Genomic DNA, 24,763 nt, shown 5'->3' with positions numbered 1-24,763 from the left:
CAAACTGCTTTAAATATACGCACTCAAGTTTTTGGTTATTGGAACTGTCAGCCAACTGATTCCATAAAAATCAATGTTTGATCTACTTTCATAATTTTAACATAAATACTAGGACTACACAGCAAAATGTCACCTTTTTATTAATTAATGTACAAAGATGTTTGTAACTACCCACATATTATATATTTCATACATAATGAGTTAGTATCATAGGGTTAGTATTGTAAAATGCCTCTACAGTCTCCAAACCGAAACTAAAGTCATTTGTCTGCCAAAAATGTGATGTCACACTTGTGATGTAAAATGCTGAAAACTGAAAGGCTCAGTTTCTAGAGCAGTTCATTTCCAAAGCTCTATAAATAATTATTTTAAGAAAATATATTCAAAAAGCTCAACTTGAAATATCAACAATACAAAACACTGTTGTATGTACATGTATTTATGTATATATGTACATATATGTATGAATGTACTTTATCTAAGTAAGAAAGAAAGAAAGATAGGTAGGTTGGTTGGTTGGTAAGTAAGAAAGTAAGAAAGAAAGAAAGAAAAAGTAAGTAAGTCTTGCATTAGCCAAGCTGGCTAAACTGGCACATTTACAGAAATGTTTATCAATGTGCACTGTCTCTGTAAACTTAAACTCTATAAAAAAAATAAAAAGTATGTAAGTACTGTAAAACTTAATTTAATAGCTGAGTCACAGACAGACGAGAAAGATGAACAAGAAAGATGAAAAAAAATTGTGTTGACTCCTTCCTTTGAGGTGGTTGTTAAGTCCGAATGTGTCCATTCCTCGGTTATTATATTCCTTTAATTCGTAAGGGTTCACCAATCAGAAGAATTGAAACAGCAAGAATCATGTGAAGTCCATTGCTCACTGTCTGATAACTTCTGCTGCACTTAAACTTCTTCTTCCTGCATAGTGTAGTTGAGTATGCTTGTTTTCGTTATCTTGCTGGCTACAAAATAAAAGCGCCCCACTTTCCTTTGTTTAGTTTTTTAATCCCATTTCTTTGAGGTACGCCAAAAGGGTCTGCTGCCTCATGGGTGCTGTAAAACGAGTGTTAACTGTTGCGTGAGTGAAAGACCTCACATTCAAGTGCCCTAATGGCAGCACAGAGAAAAAAGTATGACCTGATATTCAGATCAGGACAGAACACCAGCACACGGTATTAAAAATATATCTATATAAAATGTATCTATTCAAAATCATAAAATGTTTCTGATCCATACATGTATTTCAAAACCTACATGACTGCTACTCAATAAATGTGAAATGTTGAATGGCCATCTGTGAATATTGTCCCTATATGGTTATGTAGTTAAAAAAAGATGTATTTTGTGGTTGTTATTGGGGGAGGGCTTTTTTGTAGGTGGAGGAAGATTAGAAGGTCTGTAATAGCTGTTTAAATAGGTTTCATTCGCCCAATGATTTGTGATCATTCAGCTAATAAAAGAATGATTGCAGGACGATTAAACAAAAAGTTAGTGTCTGTAGCAACATGGACATGTCTATATAATTCAATCTGTCTTCTCCCACATACGAGTACAGTAACAAGCAGCATTATCAGTCAAAAATGTAATTGCTCCACATTGAAACATATGTACACATTTGAAAAAAGAAACATTTCACTGCTAATCAAACGTCACAAATGAAAAATGCCGCAATAAAATCCCATAAAGTGACTGAAGCAATTGTCTAATTCATTCCAGACATGAATCCTTTAAAGTGTTATAATGTATTGAGAGTCATGTCCCAGTCCAGTCAGCCTTTAAAAAAACATCTAAATCCTAAAAATCACTTCAGTACAGAAATGACCTATTAGAGTTTCACATTGTTTACTAAACAAGCAGCACTGCCATCTACTGGTGGAGGTGAACTATTGCATCATCATGTCATCATCACTATAAAAAAACACCCTCATAAATGCACTTTTAGCAACACTTTGCAACCCAAACTATGTTGGCCAGAGATTATTATATTATAGAGTCCTCTAAAAGTTTGTCAGGAAGTTGCTCTAGCTGAGCTTCAACCTCTCCAAACAACACACTTTTAACCACAACATCCTCTAGCTGGAAGTTGTGTTGTGAAATAACCAACTTCAATTATCAGTGCAAACCAACTTTGTTTTGGTGCCAGGGGCATCTTCATCAACCAACAAGAACGTTGGTCATAAGGAAAATGAAACCAAGGACCTAAATTTTGTGGTGACTCAACATGTGAACTGATCTGCACAGACACATGAGGATAAATTAGCCAAACAACATACACGTGGTGTGAGCTGGATGAAATTCTATGAAGTTATAAGACAGATATGGAAAATGACAATAATTGCAAAAAATGGGTTAAGATTTTTACATTGTGAGTGGCAGCAGGAGTATTATGTAAATTGATTATATAAACCATGTTCAAATTATGGAACAATTTGTTTGTTGAAAAAAGGGGAAATTAGTTATTAATTATTTCTCTCCCAGATCGATTAAGGGTTACACCTTCACAATTTTAAAGTATATTTTTGAGAGAGGAAGTTTGTGGCGACATTTTACTAATGTGTGTCAAGAGTTGAAACTGTGAGATTGAAAGCAGTTTCAGTATTTTTTTTCCGGTGTTAAAAACCAGTTTCTTGCTCTGATTACATCGTCTGCTACACTAAGCTTCCCATAGGCATATAGTGGAGCTAAACATTTAGAAGACATGAATGTGAAAGGCTGAGGGAAATACAATGCATCATGGTGGCTTAGAAGTCTAAGATGCTGATCATGTAATTGCAGCATTCCCAGTTCACGCACAACCAGGGGGCCTTTGTTGTCTCATCATTTAATTAAGGCAAAAAGTGGCCAAGAAATACAAAACATTTGGCATTTAATGAGATTTCTTGCTGATCGATGCAGGCTCTTAGTTCGTACCAAACTGTGGAACCAACTCCAGAAGAATAAGCAGAGGAATAAAGAATAAAACTGGAGAAAATGAATGTGCATTACTAAAGCACCAAATAGTTTTTTTGTCTATAAGAAAATTGTATAAAATCATAGAAATCCAAAACATTAAAAAATATTGTAAATGCTTTCTAGCTTTAAAAAAAAAAAAAAAATCCCAGTTGGAAGAAATTTAATGCCAGTTTAATGTATGACTGTAATGTAGCACTTTATCATTTTATGCCTGTAAGGCTCATTTAGAGCATTTGATAGAAGCTGGTTGGAGTCAGAGGAAATGGCATTTCATTGGTTGAAAAATAATATGATCGAAAGCTAGGTCTCTGATGTTCATAGATATGTTCATAGGAAGGACTGTGTGTTGCAATCACACAGGAAAGAGAGAGAGAGAGAGAGAGAGAGAGAGAGAGAGAGAGAGAGAGATATTGTTCTTATAACAGCCAGCAGACACTCCTTTTTTCTTTATCTCTTGCTCCATTTCTCCCACACACAAGGCAAATAAAGGAGGTAAGAAACAAACTAAATTAACATCCAAAATGATCTGTAGCAGCTTTCAAACACTGAATTTAAGACACAGGTCGTAAATCCTTAAGGTCTTGGTTACAATTAGATTCTAGAAATCTGAACTTTATCAGCACAACTGCTGTCAGTTACCTTGGCACAGGTTAGCGCTGCTACTGTGTGGAGACCAAAGAAAGTGTGTTCATTAACGCAGGGGTGTTTGCATGCATGCTGTTCATTCCAGCAATACACAAACAGGCCCAGTCTAGATGTACATTCAGGCACTGCCCTGGGGCAGTGGTGGCTTAAGGAAAGAACAGATTCCTTCCTCTGTAATCATTTCTGCTAATAGAACACCTGACACAAGTACAGGATTTGTGTGTGCTTGTTTTAATCTCCCATTTGGGGACAAAACCTGGACCTTCCATTAGAATTTCTAAGGTTAAGGTAAGTCTCCTGCAAATAAATGTGAATTAGTGCAATCTCCTTTGAAGTGAAAACAAGTTGGTTTGGTGAGTTATGACAGATGTAAGTGATATACTCACAACTGCACATTTTTATCTTGTTACTTGTGAAATAGAAGACTTCTCAGCAATGAAACAACATTGAGCAAACGTAAGAAAGGAAGTCTGTGCTGTTATGTTGGTATGTGGTGTGGACATCAGCTTGTCTGCGTTTTAGGCAACTGACATATGAAATCCTAATTTGTGTGCAATGCAAGTTGCGCATTTTCCATCTTCTTTGAAAAGGAAAAATGGATTGCTTTCATTTAATTTAAAATTTCTAGTGGAATTTCAGAAGAGAAAAATCAACGCATCCGTGACATCAAATCCATGTCTTCTGTGTTTCAGGCTCATCTCCATTTCGACATCACCTCAATGGCCGATATGAATGGAACACAGTTTCCTGCAGTGAACCAGCTTCAAACTAGCCCCAACAGCTCCAGCAGCTCTTGGCAGGCGGAGGCAGTCAGGGGAGTCCAAATCACAGTCACTCTGCTCATTTTCCTGGTGAGAAATCCTCTATATATCTAATTGTCAAACAGTGCATCATTTAACAAATCTGAGGTAGAACATTCAGAACAATTGATAAAATTGTTCCTCAATAAAATAATTATTTTAATAGCAGAATTAAGTGCTAATTGGTTCATGATTGAACATTTGTTATATTGTTATTGAGGGAAAGTATATTGTGATAATTATCATTATTGTTTTATTGCCAAGCCCCACACAACAGTATATAATAATAGTTTAGATCATCTGTGGGTTATGAGGTTTTGGGGCCACAAACACAACCTAGTTAAGGGCGAATGACTCAGCTTGAACTTAAATTCTTGTATGTCCATCACAATGACTTATCATAAATTCCACTTGAAAAGTACACAAGTGATCATAGACTATGTTGCACTTAACATATTTAAAAGGAATAGTTAAATGTTTTGGCATGTACCTGTATTTGCTTTTGAGTTACACAAAAAGATCAATATCACTTTACTGTCTGTACAGCAAATATATCGCTGGAGCCAGCAGCAAGTTAGCTTAGTTCAGCATAAAAACTGGAAGCAGAGGGAAACAGCTTGCCTATCAACATTCTGTAAAGCTCACTAATGAAGACGGTGTGTTTGTTTAGAGCTAAGCCAATTGATTGCTGGCTGTAGCTTCATATTAATTTGACAGACATGAGTGGTATCAATCTTCTCATTTGTCAAAACTGCTGCTTAAAAAGTCTGTCATCCCGAAAATAATTGACGGCTGGTCCTCTTGGTTTTTCAAGGTGGGTGTACCTCTGAATGGGCTGGTGGTTTGGGCACTTGGACTGCGGAGTCATCGTCACCTGGTGCGCAGAGGCAGCAGCGAGGAGACGCGTGCTGCCAGCAGTTTCCGTATTTACGTCCTGAACTTGGCCCTGGCTGACCTGGTGCTGCTCCTGCGCACCCCCCTCATGTTGGGCTATGTGGCTCACAACTACAGCTGGCCGTTTGGTCCTGTCTTCTGCAAACTGGTCATGTTCCTGCGAGGCCTGGGGTTATACGCCTCCGCTTTCCTGCTCTGTGCTGTGGCCCTGGAGAGATGCCTCTGCCTGCTGAGGCCCGTGTGGGCTCGACTGAGACGCCCCTCGTGGGCCGTTCCTCTGGCCTGTGGCATCTTATGGCTGATAGCCACGACCTTGTCTGCCCCATACCTCCACAGTGCTTTCCTGATGGAAATCAACGGGACATACCAGTGCTTCGAGAGTGGGAAGTTTAACATGGCGCTGTTTGTCACAGAAACAATAGCAGGTTTCATCTTGCCCCTGCTGGTATTCTTGGGAAGTAACCTGGCTGTTTTGCTTACCGTTCAGCAAGCAATGCCCACATCACCCACCTCCTCGTCGCTTTCAACTGCCCGGAGGATGACCAGAATGTACCATGTGCTCTTTTTCACCATGCTCCTCTTCCTCACTTGCTGGGTGCCTTATTTTGTTTGTCGGTTCCTGCGGGCCTTGGCCGAGGAACATCCTAAACAGAAGGCATTGTATATCAAAGCAGTTTATATATCTTTGTTCCTGGTGTACATTAAGAGTGCTCTTAACCCTGTACTGTATGTGTTTGCTGCCCGAGGCTTAGGCCGTGCCATCAGAGCTTCAGTGGTCTCCACTATTGAACGACTTTTCAATGATGACTCCACAGAGTCCATAAGACGGAAGTCACTTAAAAACTCACTTAAGAACTCGCAGATGTAACTGACTAGTTTTCAAAGTTAAAAAAATAAAAAGGACCGAAAATGTGTTAAATATTACTTTTAGCTTTCAATTTTCCATTTGTGGAAATTGCTCATACTCCTAAAAAAAAAAAAGTGAGCTGTGTAAATAAAACAAAGAGATTTAAGGGGTTGAATTAATGTAAAACAAAGCATGTGTTTTAGGCCAGTGTTTTATCGGGTCTGAAAACCACAGCAAATGGATAAATAGGTAGAAATTATTATTACATTTGTAGGGATGTGTAGAGATGCAATCCTTGTGATTTGAGTTTCTGAAAGGACATTCCCTCTAATGAGAAATGGTACCAGAAACTGTGAGAAAGACGGCTCAACTCCCATGACACTCCCAAGTCACAACACAACAGTGAAGATGGCAGATGGAAAAACTCGCATCGCATCAAACACTGAACCAAGCTGGGTTTCTCTCCTCTCAGCTAAAAACAAGAAGATATATGGACACAAGTTTCCTCAGTAAAACTGGATGACTGAAGACTCCAGAAATGCTGTTTCGTTCTGGCATGCTGAAGGCAGGATCAAAATTGGGCATAAAAATTAATTCATGAATCATCTTGTCTGTTTGTCAGTGGGCAGGAAACACCTTTATGGGTAATACCAAGCCAAAGTCAACACAGCATCATTTGAATACCACAGTTTGCCGGCCCCAGCGTAACCTTTGTTAAATGGATTCCTCCAAGATAAGGCACTCTAAAGCTCGTTTATTGGCACAAGGAATGTGATACCGATTTTACCTTATCGGTATAAACAGTGACTCAGATCCATCACCCTGTTAAACTCAAGATGTCCAGGGGTGTATTCCAGAAAGCGGGATTAGCAAAAATTTGTTTGTTACCCCTGAGATAAGGGTTATCATGGTAACTGACTCTGTGAATCTAACCTGCTCGTAGGCAGGTTAGATTCATAGAGAGAGGTTTTACCAATTCTGAATTTCTCTCTGATCACATCTGTATAAAGCTTTAGACACACGACACTGAACATTCCTATACAACATTTCCTGTATATATATTATCATAAGAAAATTCAATGCTGAATGAGTAGACTACGCCAAATAAAATGTTATAGTGTTAACTTATTAACTCCTTTCTCCACTCATATTTGCAGTCCACTGTATTAAAATAGAGTCTCTGCTCTTTATTTACCTGTTTCAATGGTGAATCATAGTATTGGAACTCTATTGATGATTGCATTTTTATTCCTCAAAACTGTGTGAACATACTCCGAGGTGATTGAACCAACTCAGACCAGGAATCAAAAACTCAAAGGTTTCCCATCTAAGGGTTCATCAACTCAGAACTCAGGAGTAAAACTGCTTTAGGAAACCGGCACCAGATTAAAACATGTCCTATCTATCTCGTATCTGTAACTGTACCTCATAAACCAATGAATGTCTGCATGTCTATAGGCTGTAAGAGGATTGAAGCACAACATGCTAAGTAGGAAGTAAATATGTTTCAAGATCATTATCTTGCTGTGAATGTACCACTCTTCATATATGCAAAGAAGCTTTACTATTGTTTGTTGTTCATAAAAGCACAACAATTCTGCCATTGTTGACAAAATGGATAAGACTGTAATTAATGGTGAACATAATGAAATTTTATTTCTTTACTTTCTACATTAAAACATGAATGAACAAAAGTTAATTTCTTTATGGTATCTATTTAATTACATCTGTTACAGTCAAAGTTGATACTAGTCTACCAAATGCACTCATGTCCTCAACTTCCAATAGGGAAGAATTTCAATTATGAACAATCCACCCTATTTATTTAGTAAACTTTGTTTGTTCTGGTGCTACGATCTCACCAAAAGGAGCAATAGTTTCATTATAATTGAAAACCCCGGAAATGATACTGTGAAGGTGCATACCACATAACCACAACATCCGTGGTTTAACCATGGAAACAGACCTTTTTGTCCCCTCCAATTGTCTACTATCACCTTTCCAATAAAGGCAAAACAACAACAATAATCTTTAAATTAAAAATTAAAAAACAAAGAAAGGAAACTGAAGAAGGGGCAAGGGTCAGGATGCTGTAGTGTGACAGTGACAGTTTACTGCGTTTTAAGTAGAAATGAAAGGCTGTTTTTGTCTTTTATCTACCTATTTGATGTTCCTTTTATTGTACCAAATTGCTTTTGCGGCACCGAAATGTTGCCAACTTATAAATATATTTTTTGCAAGTTAGACAGTGTGTGGAAGTTTCTTTCTTTTTTCCCAAACTTCAAGAATCTTCACAGTTTAAGCTTTTGCAATAAGTATTGCTTAATTTGTGTGTGCCCCAGTTTCTTTTATTTAATACTGCTGTTGGATATGTTCTAATTGATTATTCAATGTTATGCTGAATTTGATTATTACAGGTGTTGCACAACCACACAAAGTGGAGCTGAGTAACACTAAGACAAAGTACATTTTCGTTTTAAATATTTTGTTCAGACCTGTGAACAGAGAGATTTGGCGAGGTTCCAATCTCAACAAGGTGCACCACTGAGGGGGGTGAAACCAGGGTTGAAGAGCTGATCAGCATGTTTGTGTGCCTGCAGGAGCAGCGCCTGGGCATCATGGACGCCCTCTGATTTCTGCAGAATTTCTCCCAGTTTCCGGGCAGTGGTCTCAGAGTCACTGTCTGGTATAATTTTTCTCATCCGAGCCTGAGAAAAACAAAAACAATAAGTACCGCTGTGTGATTGTTTTGTATTTCTAGTAAATGTGGGTTATGTTTTATAAAATGTTAACTAAAACAAAAACAGCCAGTAGATGACAAGATCAGCCCCGACAAGACAGAGCCACAGATGTCACATGCTCTGTGCGCCTTTCGTAAGACAAATTTCATGTTTATTTCACAATTTTACACAGACGTTGCACCACAGACAACATGTTTAGACTTTCCAGTTACATTGTAGAGGAAGTGCTAACTCAGACATTTTAACATTTTATTCACAAAAAAGGAATGGAACCATATAAATGACAACAAAAGTGAAAACAGCTATTGTGCAATAGGGACAAGTCAAGCAGATACTAGATAGTACAAAAGTGTGTTTCACGGACCACTTATACTCACCTCTAACGTTTCTTCAAGTTTTTGTGGAGGGAGACGGGGGAGATTAAGAATAGCTTGTTCAGTGTTCTGTAAGATCTGTGTGAACACAACCAGGAAGAAAGTGACTGCATGAGTATAACTTCAAATCTATCTCTTCATCTAATAGTTGAGGTAAATGAAAAACAATACACTGCAAATCTCTGCTTTGATAAGTATATTATACTAATTGCTGATTTCCTGTATTACTGCTCAGAACTATTTTCTCAAAAGAACACCCATTATGTCAGATCACGGATAACATTTCATTATGCTGTTCAACTGAATAAACAAGAAGAGTGAAGACACACTTATGTCAAACAGACTAATATTTGTGTGGAGAAATGCAATCTACCACTTCTGTTTCTGGGTCACCACATGTCTGATGTCTACGGTGATGAAATGGCCTGTGTAATGTAGTAAAATTACAAAGACACTTTTGTCAGATTTAATAAATGTTAGGAAATTAGGAAAACCTAATGACAATAAAAATGTCTGCCAAGAGTGTTTTGGCAATGGCTACATTATGAAAATAGTGTACCAAGACAGATTTTGTCTTAGTGACAAGCAATGTCTCATCTAAACATATAATTTTCCACATAATGTCTGCAAGTTTCAGCATAGGATCTGTTAGACACTGTAGACCAGTAGAAGGATGGAGAAGGATGGATAAAGACAAAGTCACAATAATAATTTTACCAAAAACCTGTCCTGCCTGCAAGTGAAAACATTTAAATGGCCCTTCACAAGCATGTTTGAAAACACACAAAGAAACTCCTACCTAGCTTTAACTAATAAACAATTGGTTATAGAATAAAGTAATGATACAGGAATGTTCCAGTGGAAAAAAAATATAACACTATATATTAAAAGTTCAGAGCACAAAGCCATTTTATTGATGCTTTATGTTTTGTGTATGCTGGCATGTGTGAGTGTTTTGTACCTCTTTAGCTTTCCCCTCCTCTTCCTCCTCCACCTGTTCTCTCAGCATAGTGCATGTGTGCTGCAAGGAGACAGTCTGCTCTTCTGTCCTCTCCAGTGCACGGACCACAGCTCTTAAGTCTTCCTGGAGACCCAGAAAATTATTTTGTCCAACCACCAGGTATACGCTATACAGTTTTAAATAGATAAATAGCAGCGAAAGCAGCAAATCCTCACCCTTGAGATGCTAAAACAAGTAAATGTTTGGCTTTAAAAAAAAAAAAAATGTTGCACATAAAATTTTCCATCAGAAGGTCTAAAAACTCCTCAGACTAGTGTTTCTTACCTCCAGGCTGCTCAGAGTCTTCTTTACAACTACTGACTTCTTGGTCTCCTCCTGGTGGTGGTAGGATGAACGCTCCAAAACTTTTTGTTTCTGCACTGGAACTTTGAGCTGTGCACATTGAGCAAGGAACCTTTAAAAGTTTGGGAAATACTGTATATCAGCAAAATAATGACAAAAATTTAAAGTAAGACACATTCAGTACTTTGAAATTATGATGTTAGAATCAATGTTCGAGTCAATGCTAGACAGACTTTCTGTTTCTGGTTAAAAACAATGGGTGTCACCGGGTGTTACTAGTAGGGATCCATGATGTTGTCAGACACCTCGTGTTACAGCCTGAGCCTGTCAGGGGCAAAAAGAAGCACTTTTTGTGGATGCAATTTTGACAGGCAAAATTGTTCCAAGGGAATATTTTACAGCCGATTTAAGGCTGCCAGCTGAAGCATTCTACTCCACTGCACTCTACTGCTGATTTCAAAACCTTTTTTTATATCTACTAGTCATTTCAACCCCAAAATATGTGACAATAGGGCCCAGGTTTAAAAATACCAAAATTATCCTTTAATGTTGATCTTTCACTGGTGATACTTTGTTTCTTTCTGACATGAAGCTCAATGTAACTAATTAGAATCTTTACTTTTGTGAATTCAGTTTCCTAATTATTATTATTATTATTATTATTATTATTACGATGATCATCATACTCATGGTGCTCCGGAAATTGAGCACAGTAAAAAGTATCATAAAATATAAATGTGTGGAAAGATAAGCCTGATTGGCTTATGGACTCCACTAGAGCTCTAAAGGTGCGCTGTAGTAACTGGTACCAACTTGTTAGTTGCAGATCACTTAAGTCCTGTAAGTTGCGAGGTGGGGCCTCCTTGGATTAGACTTGTTTGTTCAGCACATCCGACAGATTCTCAATTGGACAAGTCAACACCTTGAACTCGTTATGTTCCTCAAACCATTCCTGAACCATTTTTGCTTCGTGGTGGGGCGCACTGTCCTGCTGAAAGAGGCCACCACTGCCATCCTGAAATACTATTTCCATGAAAGGGTTTACATGGTCTGCAACAATGCTTAGGTAGGTGGTACGTGTTAAAGTAACATCCACATGAATGGCAGGACCCAAGGTTTCCCAGCAAAACATCATCCAAAGCATCACACTGCCTACGCTGGCTTACCTTTTCCCCCCACAATGCATCCTGGTGCCATGTGTTCCCCAGGTAAGCGACACACACACACCCGGCCATTTACGTGATGTAAAAGAAAACATGATTCATCAGACCAGACCACCTTCTTCCATTACTCCGTGGTCCAGTTCTGATGCCCGCCTGCCCATTGTAGGCGCTTTCAGCAGTGGACAGGGGTCAACATGGGCACCTGTGATGCATTGTGTGTTCTGATACCTTCCTATCAGACCCAGATTAAATTTCTCAGCAGTTTGACCTACCGTAGCTTGTCTGTTGGATCGGACTACTCGAGCCAGGCTTTGCTCCGACGTGCATCAATAAGCCTTGGCCTGGCCGGCCATGACTCTGGACTACTTTTGATGACTGCAGACCAGGAAAACCCCACAAGAGCTGCTCTGGACCAGTCGTCAAACCAACACACTTGTCAAAGTGGCTCATTTCTATACACTTGCCCATTTTCCTGCTTCTAACACATCAACTTTGAGGAAGAAATTCTGCCTAATGCCCAGTGATAGGTGCCATGATAGGGATTTAATCATCGTGTTATTCACTTCACCTGTCAGTCGCCATCATCGTGTTATGCCTGATCAGTGTGTGTGTGTGCGCAACACAAATATACAAAGCCCTGCTAAATTATTACAATTTGATACTTCTCCACTGCTCATCAAGCAACCTATTTTACTTTGTTTTACCCATTATCCCTTTCTAACATGCATCCTTCTTGTCATAGCTGACATATAGAGTAATAATATATTTTGATTGTGCATCTTCAATTAAAATACCTGGTTAATTAAGGTGGAGAGATAAGACATGAGTCTTTTGTGAACGCAAACATAAATATATTGAACACTGAATGACATTATGAACATTAAATTATAAAATGAGCTGAATGTTCTTCCTTCATTTAGCACATACATTTTAAAAAGTGGCTAATAACATTTCTGACAGCCGGTGAAAAAAGTTAATTTCAGACCCTGCCTTGAAGTATTTATTTATAGAAGTGGCGGGAAAGGTTCAAGCATCCAGAATACCGGATATATAATAAAATTCACTTCAATGGACGATAGTCCACACACACTTATAAAGGTAGTCTTTCTACAACTGAGTAAAGACTAGCTTAAAAACATGTTGTAACGGTATTCTGTGTAATTAGTAGACACTGGAGGATAATTCCAGAAACAAAACTACCCACTGTGCAGCATAACTTACTTGCTCTTATTTGTTAAATTTTAAGTATAGCAGGTCAATGTCATTTTTTTACATTTTACTTTATGAGTTATTGCTCACCTGTATTTCATTATGTTCAGATGTTCCTGGCTCTCTTTCTTTTCTGTCCGCCTCAAAGCAAGAGTGGCTCTGTGACAACAGAACAAAGACATCCTTACAAAATTAGTGTTTGTAAATTGGGTGGGCAAAACATTAGAAACACCTTTCACTATAATGCTGTCAAGTTCAACACTACAAATTGACAAACCTCAAAAAATGACAACTTCAGTAATAAACATAAATAAATGAATGGCTATCTGATAGTGTCAATGAAAACTGAACATTATTATGTTTGTAAATGTAGAATTTATGGCTGAGCTGTTGTATTGGATTGCATGAGATTTTATAGTTCTACCTTATAAAGTGGCCACTGAGTGTTTATACCATAAAAAAGGAAATGCTGCTTTTTAGACTAACAACAAGAGACTAGCAGGATATAAAAGTCAGAATTAACAGAGTGAAACTCACAGTATTGACAAATCCATTATGTTCTCCAGAGCAGCGATGGAAGATCCTGGCATCAGCTTCCAGTTTTCCTGACCTTTGACTTTGCTTTCAGCTTTCCAGGACACAAACAGGAGCAAAAAACATAATGTGTCCTGCATCATTATCCCTGATTGATCTCTTATTTATCAAGAGGCAGGATAACGTAGCAAAAGAGCTGTTCTAACCTTTCCTCTTTCGTGCAGTTTTTGGGTGGGCGCTCTTGCCATGGTTGTCACTGGGCACCGGGTCCTATAAAAACCATTATTAAAGCATGTGAAGCAACATTAGTTAACAACTTAAGTTAACCAAAGACTGAAAGACCAATGCCGGTGTGACAGTTTAACTGGTGGCTAAATTAACTGGTGATAGTCCCAGATGTGTAGCAGGCATGGCTTAAGGATCCATTGACTGAATGTAGTTTGTAGGCTACATCGTTAGCTGCACGATGATTCACAGGGACCTCTCCCACATGCAAATTAGTCAAAAGTAAGGACTTCAGATGTGATCATGGAGGTGACTTTGTCGCTGTTCAAAACACTGCAAAATGTCAATAAACTGTCCAAATGTTCATGCGGTGTCTCTGATTTGTTCAACGGTAGGTTTAAATGTGTTACATACAGGAGACGCTCAGCTGGAACACAAAGTGGAGACTGCTGTTAGCTGTGGCAAAGTGCCCAGATTAACCTGTGATACAGCTTCATACCATCAATCATGTTTATACTCCACTATCTTTGTAATCGTCATCAACATTATCTTGCCATTTAACATTTCTATCATGTATCATTATTCATCTAAGTTTACACTCCGCCTGAACAGAGCGTGGAGCTGCACAACATATTTCAAAATTACTGTATGATTAGTAGTCAATGATTTTATTTTAAAGTCAGCTAGGGTAATAGTCTCCTGCCTTGTGACACAGACTGCAGGTAGCCTACTTCACTCAATCTAAAAGGGGAAAAAAGCAGGTCATTGGCAAACATTTTATCAGGTTCTCATCAAACATCCAGAGAAGGATGCATGGATCGATGACATTTTGTCTTTGCTCATCTGGTACAGCAGACTCAAAGGGCTGAGTTCCATTCCATAAGCTACAATCAATCAATACAATCAGTGACTACTAATCATTAATTTTGTATTTTAGTCACAGTAAAGGGTCTCTAGCGCTCTATACAATATGACAGAACTTGCAATGCATGTGAACCCTGTTAAAATGTAAAAAGTTTGTTTTGTGTTGTGACACCACAGCTGGTATGTTGCCTGTGGTTAGGATTTGATTTTGGTGGGTCTTAATAGTGACAGGTAGGAAAAATAGCCAGTAATTCTCAAATATGTTGTGCAGCTTTATATTGTATGGCTACAGTAGCATGATCCCCTTACATTTTATTTGCATTTACTGTAAGCTGTTCAACCTACTTACACACCCAGCAGTAATCACAGACTATGTAGGTCACCTTCATCTATAGCCTATACCACACCCAGCTGATTTTAGTTTCTGCACACCTGCTTCCAAATTCGGTGTGTGTGAAATGAGACACGAGGGACTGTAGATACAGCTGTTGTATCACAAGCTAATGTGAGCATGTACCGTGGCCACAGCTGACCCCACGATGTGTTCGGGCGGTGTGTAAACATCCAGACTGTCTCACTTACAGGCTCCATGACAAACTGTTCTGGGGTCAACTCGAAGTCAGATGAATAACGATACATGATACAAATGTTGACTGGCAAGATAATGTTGATGACGATTGCAAAGATTTGTAAGTTCCCATATGTAAGTATAAACACATTAAAACCGACCGTGGCACAAATCAGACAGCATGGACATTTGGACGGTTTATTGACGTTTTGCAGCGTTTTGAACAGCGACACAGTCACCTTCATGATCACGTCCTTGGTTTTAACTAGTTTGCAGCTAATTTGTAACATTAGCCTGCAAACTACATTCAGAAACATATCTCCATGACGATATATTATGTAGAGAAACTTATCGAACGTATTTCCTGGTTAGCAGTGCGACACACCTGCGACTAAGTTATCACCAGTTACTTTAGCCACCACTTAAAACTCTCAGCGGCGCGGAGTTCAAATCAACTGGTCTGTCTTAGTTACCATATCTTACCTGATCCTCTGTTGCTTGTTGTTTCGTCGTCTGATCCGTTTTTTGCTTGTTTTTGTCAGAGTTAGGTACCTTTGATGCGGCCCGGTTAGAACCTCGCACGGGCTTCATGTGTACTAGCTAATGTTAACCTAACGTCAGTTAATGATAAAGTAAATAAGCGACTATAACTGTTATTAGCTAGCTTAATGTTAATGTAAGTTAACGCTACGTAAAAACGGCTGGCTCACGAAAATAAGTCAACAGCGAAGCAATACAGGAGATCTTTCTGTGAAAATTAAGACCTAACACAAGTTTTGTAAAGTTATGACCATGGTTAAGACACAAATTTCGTACACAACGTTGCGCATCTAATCTAATGTCCAGTCACAAACTTTACAAGTTGTCGTCAGCGGTCGAGCTACCTTTCGCGCTTGTTTTCGAACCGTACTGCGCGCATGCGCCTAAAAAACAATGGACCCGGAGTTGAGCTTCTCAGGCAGCTGTATCTCAAGCTAAAATAACATTACCTGGGAGGGTGAACCCCTATGGGCAGATGGGGGTGGGTGGGTTTTATTAATGTATTAAGACATTAAAGTACAGGCAAACACAATTGCCTTCATTGGGAGGAAAACAAATCCCAGCATGGTCACAGTTTAAGAACCTGCAAGGTGAAACACAGGGCAGGTGAGACTCACCAATAAGTGGATTGAAGCCATTTTGGGAAATGGGATTGGGATTTTGGACTTGTATTTCCGGGAAAAGTGAAGCATCATACTAATGTTGATCTCTTCATATTATAAGCAACTGTATTGGCTGCTAACATTTGAATATAATAAAGAAAAGATATGCACAACTTTTCAGACAGCAAGTTTGTTAAAAAGGCCAACGGGAAATGTAGTTGTTGAATTTGACAGGCTTTAAGGTACTATTCACAATGTACCTGATAATCAAAAAATGAACACAACATATGTGTAAAAATGTTGTAAGAAATGAGAGAACAGGTACTGATGCACCCCAGCAACAGTCACTCTATGTACAGCATCACTAATAACAGCCATGCAAACCTGTCAATCTTTCAGAGTTGCTCTAAGTAGATTTACTGTCATACTGCCATTTTTTTTTTTAATGGACTTTTTTCTTCGGCAATTGGAATTCCAGATAAAATCTAATCACTTGAGGATAAATACTTATAAATCAACCACTTTTTTATTTGTTCTTAATTTAGTGTAATCTGTAGAGATACATTTTTACTTCTCTTTTGCATCTGATTAGACAGAAAAACCAATCTCAATATTGTCACAATATTTGAGCCACCATGTAAAACTGAAATACATTATCTAGTTTATTTGTTTTTTAAGCAGAAAAAGGGGGAAACATACCTCTTTAACAAAATGTTAAATTCACTAGTACATTTGCATAAAAAAAAACATGAAAGAAGATTCCCAAATATGGTTGAAACTCTGAGCCTTTCAAAATTTTGGTTGCTTCTTCAACAGTGTGGTCTGGATGGTGTCACAATATACACAGTATTGATTCCTGTTGTCTGGGCCTGTCACACCCTCCCCAGAAGGTGAAATTTGCCTGTAAAGCGCCCATTGTTGTGCAGGTCAAAGGGGCTGAGCACCCTCCTAATACCCAGCATGTTGCCATGTGCTATCTGCTTAAAGGTCCAGGGATTCTGGTTGTTCTCCTCCATATCAGCCTGCTTCTTGTGCATGGCTGCGAGGGTGTCCCTGCTCATTACCTGAAATAAATAAAAATGAAAAAACTTATTGTAACACAAAGATACCAAGGGGGAAAAACTGCAGGAAGTAATTCTAAATCAATAGCAATTAAAGTTATAAAAATGGTTGCGCATGATATTTTAATTCCAAAGGTTGTGTACAAAGGGAAATGAGCCAGACTTATAGATACTTTGTGCAGATAACAATTTAAAATCGATTAGGGATATATATAAATATATATAAAACTTTAGAGAGGTGTTGGATGTGATTATGTGACAACTGAGTGTAAATGATTTTCCAAAAATGTGCCATTATGTAGTCATCACTTTTTTACAAGTATCAAATTACATTAACTGAAACTCTTTCAGAATATATTACATTTAGTAAGATGGAAAATGGCAATGTATACACTGTATCGGTCATCTCACCTTTGCAGGGAAGGGAAGCTTCTTTGCCACTTCAATCAAGATATGTTCAACCTCCCCCAGCTCCACCTTTCCTCCCACCTCCACGATTAAACGTCCATAGCGGACAGGTGTCACATAGTGGTCAATAGCTCCTTTGCCCCCACCCATGCGCTGACCCAGACCTTTACGTGTGATTGGCTTATATGGGCCATTGATGCGCCAGCGGGCAAATGTAGTCCGGGAATCCATCTTGCGGTTGATGGTTAGACGAATCATCTCTATGTGACCCCAGTGAAGATATCCCCCTCCCATCGCCTGAGCATCAAAGAGAGAGCAAGACAGAGAAAGAGGGAAGTCACTTTTAAATGTCATGCTCCACTTAACCACTTCTCACTTGGCGTAAATATAACTTAGAACATGTGAAGGGAGAAAGCTAGGTGCAAAGATAATGTTGATTATTTATTAGTTATAATTGCTATTGTTCTTGATAGAAGACTGGATAATATTCTAATATATAAAATGTTGAATCACACTTTTTTAAAAACGTGAGCCTTGTCCTTATTTGCATGAATGTAAAACTGAAGTGAAAAGTTGCAGTGTAATTCTGTACTGGAAATAACAAATGTCTAAGCACTTTGTAATCATTTCCTGTAAGGACTGTGAATTATGCAACAGTTGACATTACAAGTCTGCTAATATACAGTTACAGAAGGTTTAATATTAAGACAAGTTATAAAACACTGCAGGTAATATAATCTTCATAGACTTCAATGCTTGAAAAAGCTGTCACATATCACTAAACGGTAGAGTTTACAGATAACTCCACTCACCACAATGGCATACTGTCCAGTAGTGAAGGTATTTGCCGCCCTAGCTGGGCCTTGGATATCCCATAGCTTCTTCATCTCTTTCTTGGCCTTTTTGAAGTTAGGCACCTTGTTCACAAACTTCAGTTTGGGTTTCTCTGGCAACACCACATCTTCAGAGGTAAAAACAAGAGTGAGGAATGATGAGCAACATTAACGTACAGCATGCATTTGCAGATTTAACAACATCCTGGGAGATGCGACCCACCCCTATCAACACCTGTTCTCTCTGTTACCCTCTGGGAGGAGATACATAGTATTCAAAGCTCAACCTCCAGACTGATGGACAGTTTTTATCCAAGAGCCATCATTGAAATGAACAAAACATTGCCCCACCTCTGTGTCATGCACTCTATGTGCAATAAGGGGACAACCAGTGCAACACTGCTTCCATGCTTTTAAAATGCTTTGTTCACATTTCTATTGTTTGGGATGACTGTGCATGTTAGAGTATTTATTTGTGTATTTATAACTGTCTTGTTTTATATTCAGGCACAGCCCAGCAAATTCCGTTGTACATAAACGTGTGCGATGACAATAGTTCCCAAGACCAGACAAAGGACAGAGGCCAGAGAAGCTCTCTACGGTGTTTATCCCAACGTCTTCCCATCTTCTGTATACATGCAGGCAAACATTTTAGAAAGAGGTTAAAACCTCACAACAAATAAATGACAAGAAGATAAATGATTACCGCTGTAGTCTGGTGGGATTTCATACGTCTTCAGCCCAGCAGTGAGGACTTTCAAGTGGCTGTGCAAAGGACCTGTGGAACAAAAAGCAGTTGACACGTGTTGTCATGATGTTTGGCAAAATCCAGTCTAGTTAACGTATGTTTAGGGGTGGGGGGTGATCAATTCTTCGATTGCTAATATAGTACTGCTCAGTTTGAAGAAATGTCTCTTCAAGCCATCGCAGTACAGTAGAGGGAGAGAGAAAATGTGCTAATTTTGACTTATTTCCTGCAACTCAGAAGCCTTTGTTTAAATAAAATACAGTGTACACTGATATTTTCAACAAAAATTTTTATGTCTTCATTAAGTTTTAATTAGACAGGTGTTCGAGTTTAAGCCTGGGCGTTACTTGTTCTTGTTTGAGACTGCTTGATAGAAAAATGGTTAATTGGTGGTCAGCTTTCTCTGCATTAAAAGTCCATTGCTCCTTGCTATCATCCTTTCACCAATATGTCTCTACTGTAACGGTGTTAAACCATGGTCCTCACAAGATGGCACATTGATGTGCTACTACTAAACTATCGATTGCCTAAATATTATTGCTCTGTATACTTACATCCTATAAGTTACTTCAATAACTGTTTTAACTTTAAGTCAGGTTGTTTTGGTGGCGACTATTCATCTGTACTGGGACTAAAAAAAAATCTTTACAGCAATGCTTATTAATGTGTACTGTTCCTCGTAAATTAATATATAACTTACCACTCACATGCAATACAGACAGTCACAAAAGAGGTTAGTTTTGTTGTCACTATACCGTTAACGTTAGCTAACTTGTGTTAACGTTACCTTTGTAACCGTGGGCTCTACAGATGCCACTCAAACCGCCGACAGCGGCCTTGATGAAGGAAATCATTGTTCACCCTAAAACATTTACTATAAAAATCAAATTGTCATTTCGTGTGGTCGATATGCGAACATTTTAGGTGGTTATCTAATTAAACTGCTACGAACGCCATGCTCTGCACAAGGTCGCTGCCATTGCTGTGTCGCCTTGAGTTCTGCCCATAGATTCCGCCAGAAGAAGAGACACTTCCTGTACAGTTTTCACAATAAAAGTCAATTTTTACAAATTTCTTCTTTGGTACAGTCTGTGCTACAAATCTACAAAATGACACAGAAACTATTTCTATATACTTAATTGGAGTGCCAGATCAAATATCAGCTATTTCTTCCCGCAAATCCCTTTGGATTTAAATGTCCCTATGTCTGCTATGTCTGAGAAATTAATCTTTTTTATATTACTTAATTTTGTGAATACGTTTTTTAATTTTAGCTGCTATGATGCATGATGTTTAAACGGTTGTTTCCCTAATGAATCGAATCCAGCTCGGAGTGTGGACTGGTAGTTGGAGAGGTGCCAGTTCACCTCCTGGGCACTGCCGAAGGAGGGCTTGAGCAAGCTCCTGACATCGCCTGCTACTCTTTACATTCAAATAGTGTCTGTTTACATTAACTAAATAAAAATTTAAAAGCATAGAGGGGGGAACATTATGTAAATTATAAAAGTTTATTATAAAAACAGAGCATGTACATTGGATAACTGAATTGTATCACTACGCTCATATGCAGCTCTTTTCCACGGGAAACATCATGATGACTACATTTTCACAAGAAATAAATAAAATCTGAATAAAGTTGCAGAACCATATTCATCAAAATCAGTATACTAACAGCTTTTCCCAAAAGTTTTTGTTAAACAGTGTTCTTGTGTACTCTTCTTTAATGGTGCCCTGTGGAGTTTCTTGTTGTTTTGTCACTTTACAGTTTGTCAAATTGACAAATTGTGTGTATCCTTGAGGTCTCACAAACATCATGACTGCATTTCCTTTGACATAAAACATTTTCTAAACCTGTATTGTTTACATCCATGTTTACTAGCTTGCAGTCTCCTTCTTCACTGTCTCATAATGCCTTTAAACTAGTGCGTTTACTGTCATGTTACGTGTTGATCAGAGCTAAACTGTGAAACCATTGGCTGGAATGTGTATCACCTCCGCTGCACGCACATGTGTTATTAACACACATAACAAAACACTGCTTCATGGAATTAATAGTGGTCAAAACTCCACAGGGAATCTTTAAACATAGCAAGACAACATAAATAAAAGGAAATGTACTGTCTGTAATTTGCGTTCTAAAGTCCCCAAATTTGAGCTTTAATATAAAATCATCCTTAGATGTTTGCTCAGAGGCTGAAAATCAAAGCTATTTGTTGTCAGTCAATCACCCAGCAGTTGTTATTATTATTATTATACTAATAACGCTGCACAGTGCAGGTGTTGATTTTATATTCCATGGTAGAGGAGGTCATATTTTGGAATATTTTGAGGATCTATGGGACTCTGAACAATCATCTTCCCACGCATGGCTCCTCTGTATATGACCTCAATCAGATCCTTGAAATCTTGCTTGGTCTTGAAGCTGCCGACAAACTTGGTGTGATCTGGGGAACTGAAGGACATTATAAACATTATAAACTAAATGAGGGCAATGACTGCTCTTTTTTTATATTTATTTCAGTTTGTACACATTTTATGGAGCTCAGACAATTAACTGTCAACAAACAGAAAATTGGCTTATATTCTAATGATCAATTAATCATTTAAATAATTACATCTAAGCAAAAATACCAACGCGTATCCCTGGTTTCAGCTTCTCCGTAGTAGTAACTTTGGGGTTTTGGGGTTTTTGGAGTGTTGGTTGGGCAAAACAAGACATTTAAAGATGTCAACAAGCTCTGTATAATTCTGTTGGAAATTCAGATTTTCATTCAGCCCTATTTTGAAGCATTCTCACATGGGGCATCATACATACATTTACCTGACAATTACACATGCAAGTTAAAAAAAACCTCACCCATAATCCACTTTCATGTGCTGTCCGTTGAAAAAGAACACCGTGGAGGGGATGTAACTGATGTCAAAGTATCTTGTGTAAATGGGAGCTTTATCCACATCAACGATGTAGATGGACGCCATGTTACTCAGGTCATGGGCAGTTTTTGACAGCTAAAATGGACACAAATGACAAAATTAGCAAAACGCAAAACAGTCGCGACGCCAACAGTGATCAGCCGCTTGGTTTCTTTGCATTAACGGTCCTGCTTACAATCTCATCGAGCTGGAGACAAATCGAGTCTTCGTCTCTCCCAAACCGCAAAACTAAGACTTTTTCTGCTACGCCTTTGATAACTTCATCTATGTCTTTTTTGCACGTTAATTTAGGTAAAAACAAACTCATTTTCGAGGATAACAAATTAGCTTCCCTCGTTCAGCTGGCAGGAGGAAGTTACGTCATTATTAACGTAAGGCGCTGTGGGGGAAAAAATCCGTCTGGAAACGACATGAAATGAACGATTGTTTAAAATTATTATTATAAGTTATATGGACGCGTCATAGAGAGCGAAAGCCACAGTAAACGCGTATTTGGTTGTTGTGATAAGCTAGATAAATATTTAAGACTAGAAAAGCTCTCTCATGTTTACGGTCTATGGTCTTTGGTTGTTTAGCGGCATTCCACTACGACCCTTTTTAGTGTGACATCGTTTAACAACGTGACCTTCCACAACTACATTACAGGCACATCGCCACATGTGAAAAGGACTTCAGGAATATTTAAGACATTTAAGAAGATTTTACTTATGACATTTTCATGAAAGGGGAAAACGGATGTAACCGCGTTGAAAACACGTTTTCTTCCGTTTGTATTCAACGTAGTGACACTGACAGTCCCGCAGTCTGTATTTCCTAGTTTTAGTACCGCGATGTTACGGTGCTTTACTACCCAGGGTTTTTATGAACTCTGGAAATGCAATAATTTTGTTTTAACCTGTCTGACCAAGAGGAAAGCCATACGTATTCTCCCAGTCAGCAGCGCCTGTCATCAACGACTACACATCCCTGCTCGCCACTTCAGTATTGGGAGCCCAGTGTGGAAAGATGCTCTCGAGCCAAAAATAGAGAAATCCGAAGAAATACAGACAATAGATCTGGACAAATGGAAATCTGTAATGAGATCCCAAGCTGCATCAGAAGAGAAACAACAAGTCAATGATGAAGAGGAAGCAAGTGATGATGATGAAAGCCTAAAAGACGCACGAGATGATTTAAAGGATGGTTCCTCACTTGAGGCAACTCGGGACCTGGTTGCAATGTGGCGGCAAGCTGGCAAGCTTGTACCTCAAGAGATGACTGAGGATGAGGTTCAGACGCTGGCTGAGCTCACCACCAAGTCATCCAGGAAGAAGTACCTTAAGTACCTGGCCATCAAGGAGGGCCATAAAAGGGCCCGTAAGGAGAAGCAGCAGCAGAGGAAGGCAGACAGGGAAGCCTCAATGGAACAGAAAAGAGACCAGGACAGTGATGCAGAGGAAGGGGATGATCAGAGAGGACAGGAGCGTAAAAGCACATTCCTCCTCCAATTCTGGAGCCGCTCCCTGGACAAGTTGCTGGCCTGGAGGAGCGCCCAGGCCATGCTGTTCGGTCAGCCACTGGTGTTTGACATGAGCTATGAGTCTAACATGGCCAGGCGGGAGGTAGAGAACACAGTGTCCCAGCTGATGGAGGTGGAAGGGTGGAACCGGCGTGCCACAGAGCCCTTCCACCTCCACTTCTGCAACCTGCAGCCAGACGGGGCCTACAAGCAGGAGCTGCTCAAACGATACGGTGCAGAGGCCTGGGAACGCCTACTCATCACCAGCACTGACCGCCAGCACGTTGATCTGTTCCCACGTGAACGGCTTGTCTACCTCACCGCAGACTCCCCCAATGTTCTCCGCACGTTTGACCACTCCAAGGTGTACATCATTGGATCTCTAGTGGACCGGTCTATTCAGTCAGGCTTGTCGTTGGCCAATGCCAAGCGTCTGAAGCTGACTACAGCCCGCTTACCGCTGGATGAGTTCCTCCACTGGGAGATCGGAGCCAAAAATCTGACTCTGGACCAGATGATCCGCATCATGCTCACTCTCAAGGACACGGGGAAATGGGAGGAGGCGTTGAAGTTTGTGCCTAAACGGAAGCACGATGGCTTCCACCAACAGCAGACACAGAAAGAAATTACCAAGAACAGAGTCAGGGGGGCCACAAATCATGGACCAAGAGACGACGGTGGCAGGTGGTTAAGATTGGACGAAAGGACATTTAATAATGAGGGCCAAGGTCTTTACAGGCCCAATAAACAGTCTGGGATCACTGGTAGAGACAGAATGGCTGGACTGCCCAGTGACAGGGAAAACAAAGCAGCTGCAACCAGAGTACGGACATCATTTCAGAGCAACATGGGGGGAAGAAAAGGTGCAGGCAAAAGCAAGATGTGGTGGGATGACGAGTGAAGAATTGTAACTTGGGTTAATGAGAACATTTCTGTTTACACTGTCAACAAAGTGGTTAATAAAATGAAATATGTAGTCTTGGGTGCTTGCTTGTCTGTTGCTTTGACTCCAATGCAGGGTAA

General features: G+C 39.3%; 5 protein-coding genes across 6 annotated transcripts; 2 read left to right on the top strand and 3 right to left on the bottom strand.

The window, feature by feature from the left end:
- Positions 1 to 3,309: 3,309 nt before the first annotated feature.
- Positions 3,310 to 7,834, top strand: LOC119890378 (C3a anaphylatoxin chemotactic receptor). 2 transcript variants are annotated; one of them, XM_038701629.1, is made up of 3 exons: positions 3,310 to 3,441; positions 4,287 to 4,445; positions 5,209 to 7,834. In XM_038701629.1, the coding sequence occupies exons 2-3, from the start codon at positions 4,314 to 4,316 to the stop codon at positions 6,154 to 6,156; spliced, it is 1,080 nt and encodes a 359-aa protein (XP_038557557.1). In that variant the 5' UTR covers positions 3,310 to 3,441; positions 4,287 to 4,313; the 3' UTR covers positions 6,157 to 7,834. The 2 variants fall into 2 exon arrangements, with proteins under 2 accessions (XP_038557557.1, XP_038557558.1); XM_038701630.1 differs by lacking the exon at positions 3,310 to 3,441 and adding an exon at positions 3,728 to 3,882.
- Positions 7,835 to 8,226: 392 nt separating this feature from the next.
- Positions 8,227 to 16,009, bottom strand: LOC119890379 (centromere protein Q). The gene is made up of 8 exons (XM_038701631.1): positions 15,600 to 16,009; positions 13,666 to 13,729; positions 13,463 to 13,553; positions 13,016 to 13,084; positions 10,536 to 10,665; positions 10,212 to 10,334; positions 9,254 to 9,328; positions 8,227 to 8,843 (listed from the first exon to the last, which is right to left on the bottom strand). Exons 1-8 carry the CDS (start codon positions 15,705 to 15,707, stop codon positions 8,664 to 8,666), a joined length of 840 nt encoding a protein of 279 aa, XP_038557559.1. The 5' UTR covers positions 15,708 to 16,009; the 3' UTR covers positions 8,227 to 8,663.
- Positions 16,010 to 16,896: 887 nt separating this feature from the next.
- Positions 16,897 to 20,322, bottom strand: mrpl16 (mitochondrial ribosomal protein L16). The gene is made up of 5 exons (XM_038701632.1): positions 20,096 to 20,322; positions 19,267 to 19,338; positions 18,540 to 18,688; positions 17,731 to 18,024; positions 16,897 to 17,322 (listed from the first exon to the last, which is right to left on the bottom strand). Exons 1-5 carry the CDS (start codon positions 20,160 to 20,162, stop codon positions 17,131 to 17,133), a joined length of 774 nt encoding a protein of 257 aa, XP_038557560.1. The 5' UTR covers positions 20,163 to 20,322; the 3' UTR covers positions 16,897 to 17,130.
- Positions 20,323 to 20,797: 475 nt separating this feature from the next.
- Positions 20,798 to 22,609, bottom strand: txnl4b (thioredoxin-like 4B). Its single transcript, XM_038701639.1, has 3 exons — positions 22,418 to 22,609; positions 22,166 to 22,317; positions 20,798 to 21,760 (listed from the first exon to the last, which is right to left on the bottom strand). Exons 1-3 carry the CDS (start codon positions 22,547 to 22,549, stop codon positions 21,595 to 21,597), a joined length of 450 nt encoding a protein of 149 aa, XP_038557567.1. The 5' UTR covers positions 22,550 to 22,609; the 3' UTR covers positions 20,798 to 21,594.
- A 123-nt stretch (positions 22,610 to 22,732) lies between these two features.
- trmt10c (tRNA methyltransferase 10C, mitochondrial RNase P subunit) lies at positions 22,733 to 24,726 on the top strand. The gene has a single exon (XM_038701627.1). The coding sequence runs from the start codon at positions 23,073 to 23,075 to the stop codon at positions 24,639 to 24,641; it is 1,569 nt and encodes a 522-aa protein (XP_038557555.1). The 5' UTR covers positions 22,733 to 23,072; the 3' UTR covers positions 24,642 to 24,726.
- The last annotated feature ends 37 nt before the right edge of the window (positions 24,727 to 24,763 follow it).

Source organism: Micropterus salmoides, unplaced genomic scaffold, assembly GCF_014851395.1.
Source record: "Micropterus salmoides isolate LMB-PRFRI ecotype aquatic unplaced genomic scaffold, ASM1485139v1 Ms_hic_scaffold_6, whole genome shotgun sequence".
Lineage (NCBI taxonomy): Eukaryota > Metazoa > Chordata > Actinopteri > Centrarchiformes > Centrarchidae > Micropterus > Micropterus salmoides.
Note: the sequence above shows the minus strand (reverse complement) of the source record. Positions and strands in the feature narration are given on the sequence as shown.

Bases quoted from the DNA above. Each gene is read 5' to 3' on its own strand.
- txnl4b (XM_038701639.1), bottom strand. From the start codon at position 22,549: ATGAGTTTGTTTTTACCTAAATTAACGTGCAAAAAAGACATAGATGAA. The intron at 22,318-22,417 runs GTAAGCAGGACC...TGTCCATTTTAG, and splicing joins GTCTCCAGCTCGATGAGATT to CTGTCAAAAACTGCCCATGA. The intron at 21,761-22,165 runs GTGAGGTTTTTT...AATGTCCTTCAG, and splicing joins CACATGAAAGTGGATTATGG to TTCCCCAGATCACACCAAGT.
- trmt10c (XM_038701627.1), top strand. From the start codon at position 23,073: ATGTTACGGTGCTTTACTACCCAGGGTTTTTATGAACTCTGGAAATGC.
- mrpl16 (XM_038701632.1), bottom strand. From the start codon at position 20,162: ATGATTTCCTTCATCAAGGCCGCTGTCGGCGGTTTGAGTGGCATCTGT. The intron at 19,339-20,095 runs GTAACGTTAACA...TTTGTTCCACAG, and splicing joins TAGAGCCCACGGTTACAAAG to GTCCTTTGCACAGCCACTTG. The intron at 18,689-19,266 runs GTAATCATTTAT...TTACCTCTGAAG, and splicing joins AATCCCACCAGACTACAGCG to ATGTGGTGTTGCCAGAGAAA.
- LOC119890378 (XM_038701629.1), top strand. From the start codon at position 4,314: ATGGCCGATATGAATGGAACACAGTTTCCTGCAGTGAACCAGCTTCAA. The intron at 4,446-5,208 runs GTGAGAAATCCT...TGGTTTTTCAAG, and splicing joins TCACTCTGCTCATTTTCCTG to GTGGGTGTACCTCTGAATGG.
- LOC119890379 (XM_038701631.1), bottom strand. From the start codon at position 15,707: ATGAAGCCCGTGCGAGGTTCTAACCGGGCCGCATCAAAGGTACCTAAC. The intron at 13,085-13,462 runs GTGAGTTTCACT...CTGTTGTCACAG, and splicing joins ATAATGGATTTGTCAATACT to AGCCACTCTTGCTTTGAGGC. The intron at 10,666-13,015 runs GTGAGCAATAAC...AAACTTTTAAAG, and splicing joins CTGAACATAATGAAATACAG to GTTCCTTGCTCAATGTGCAC.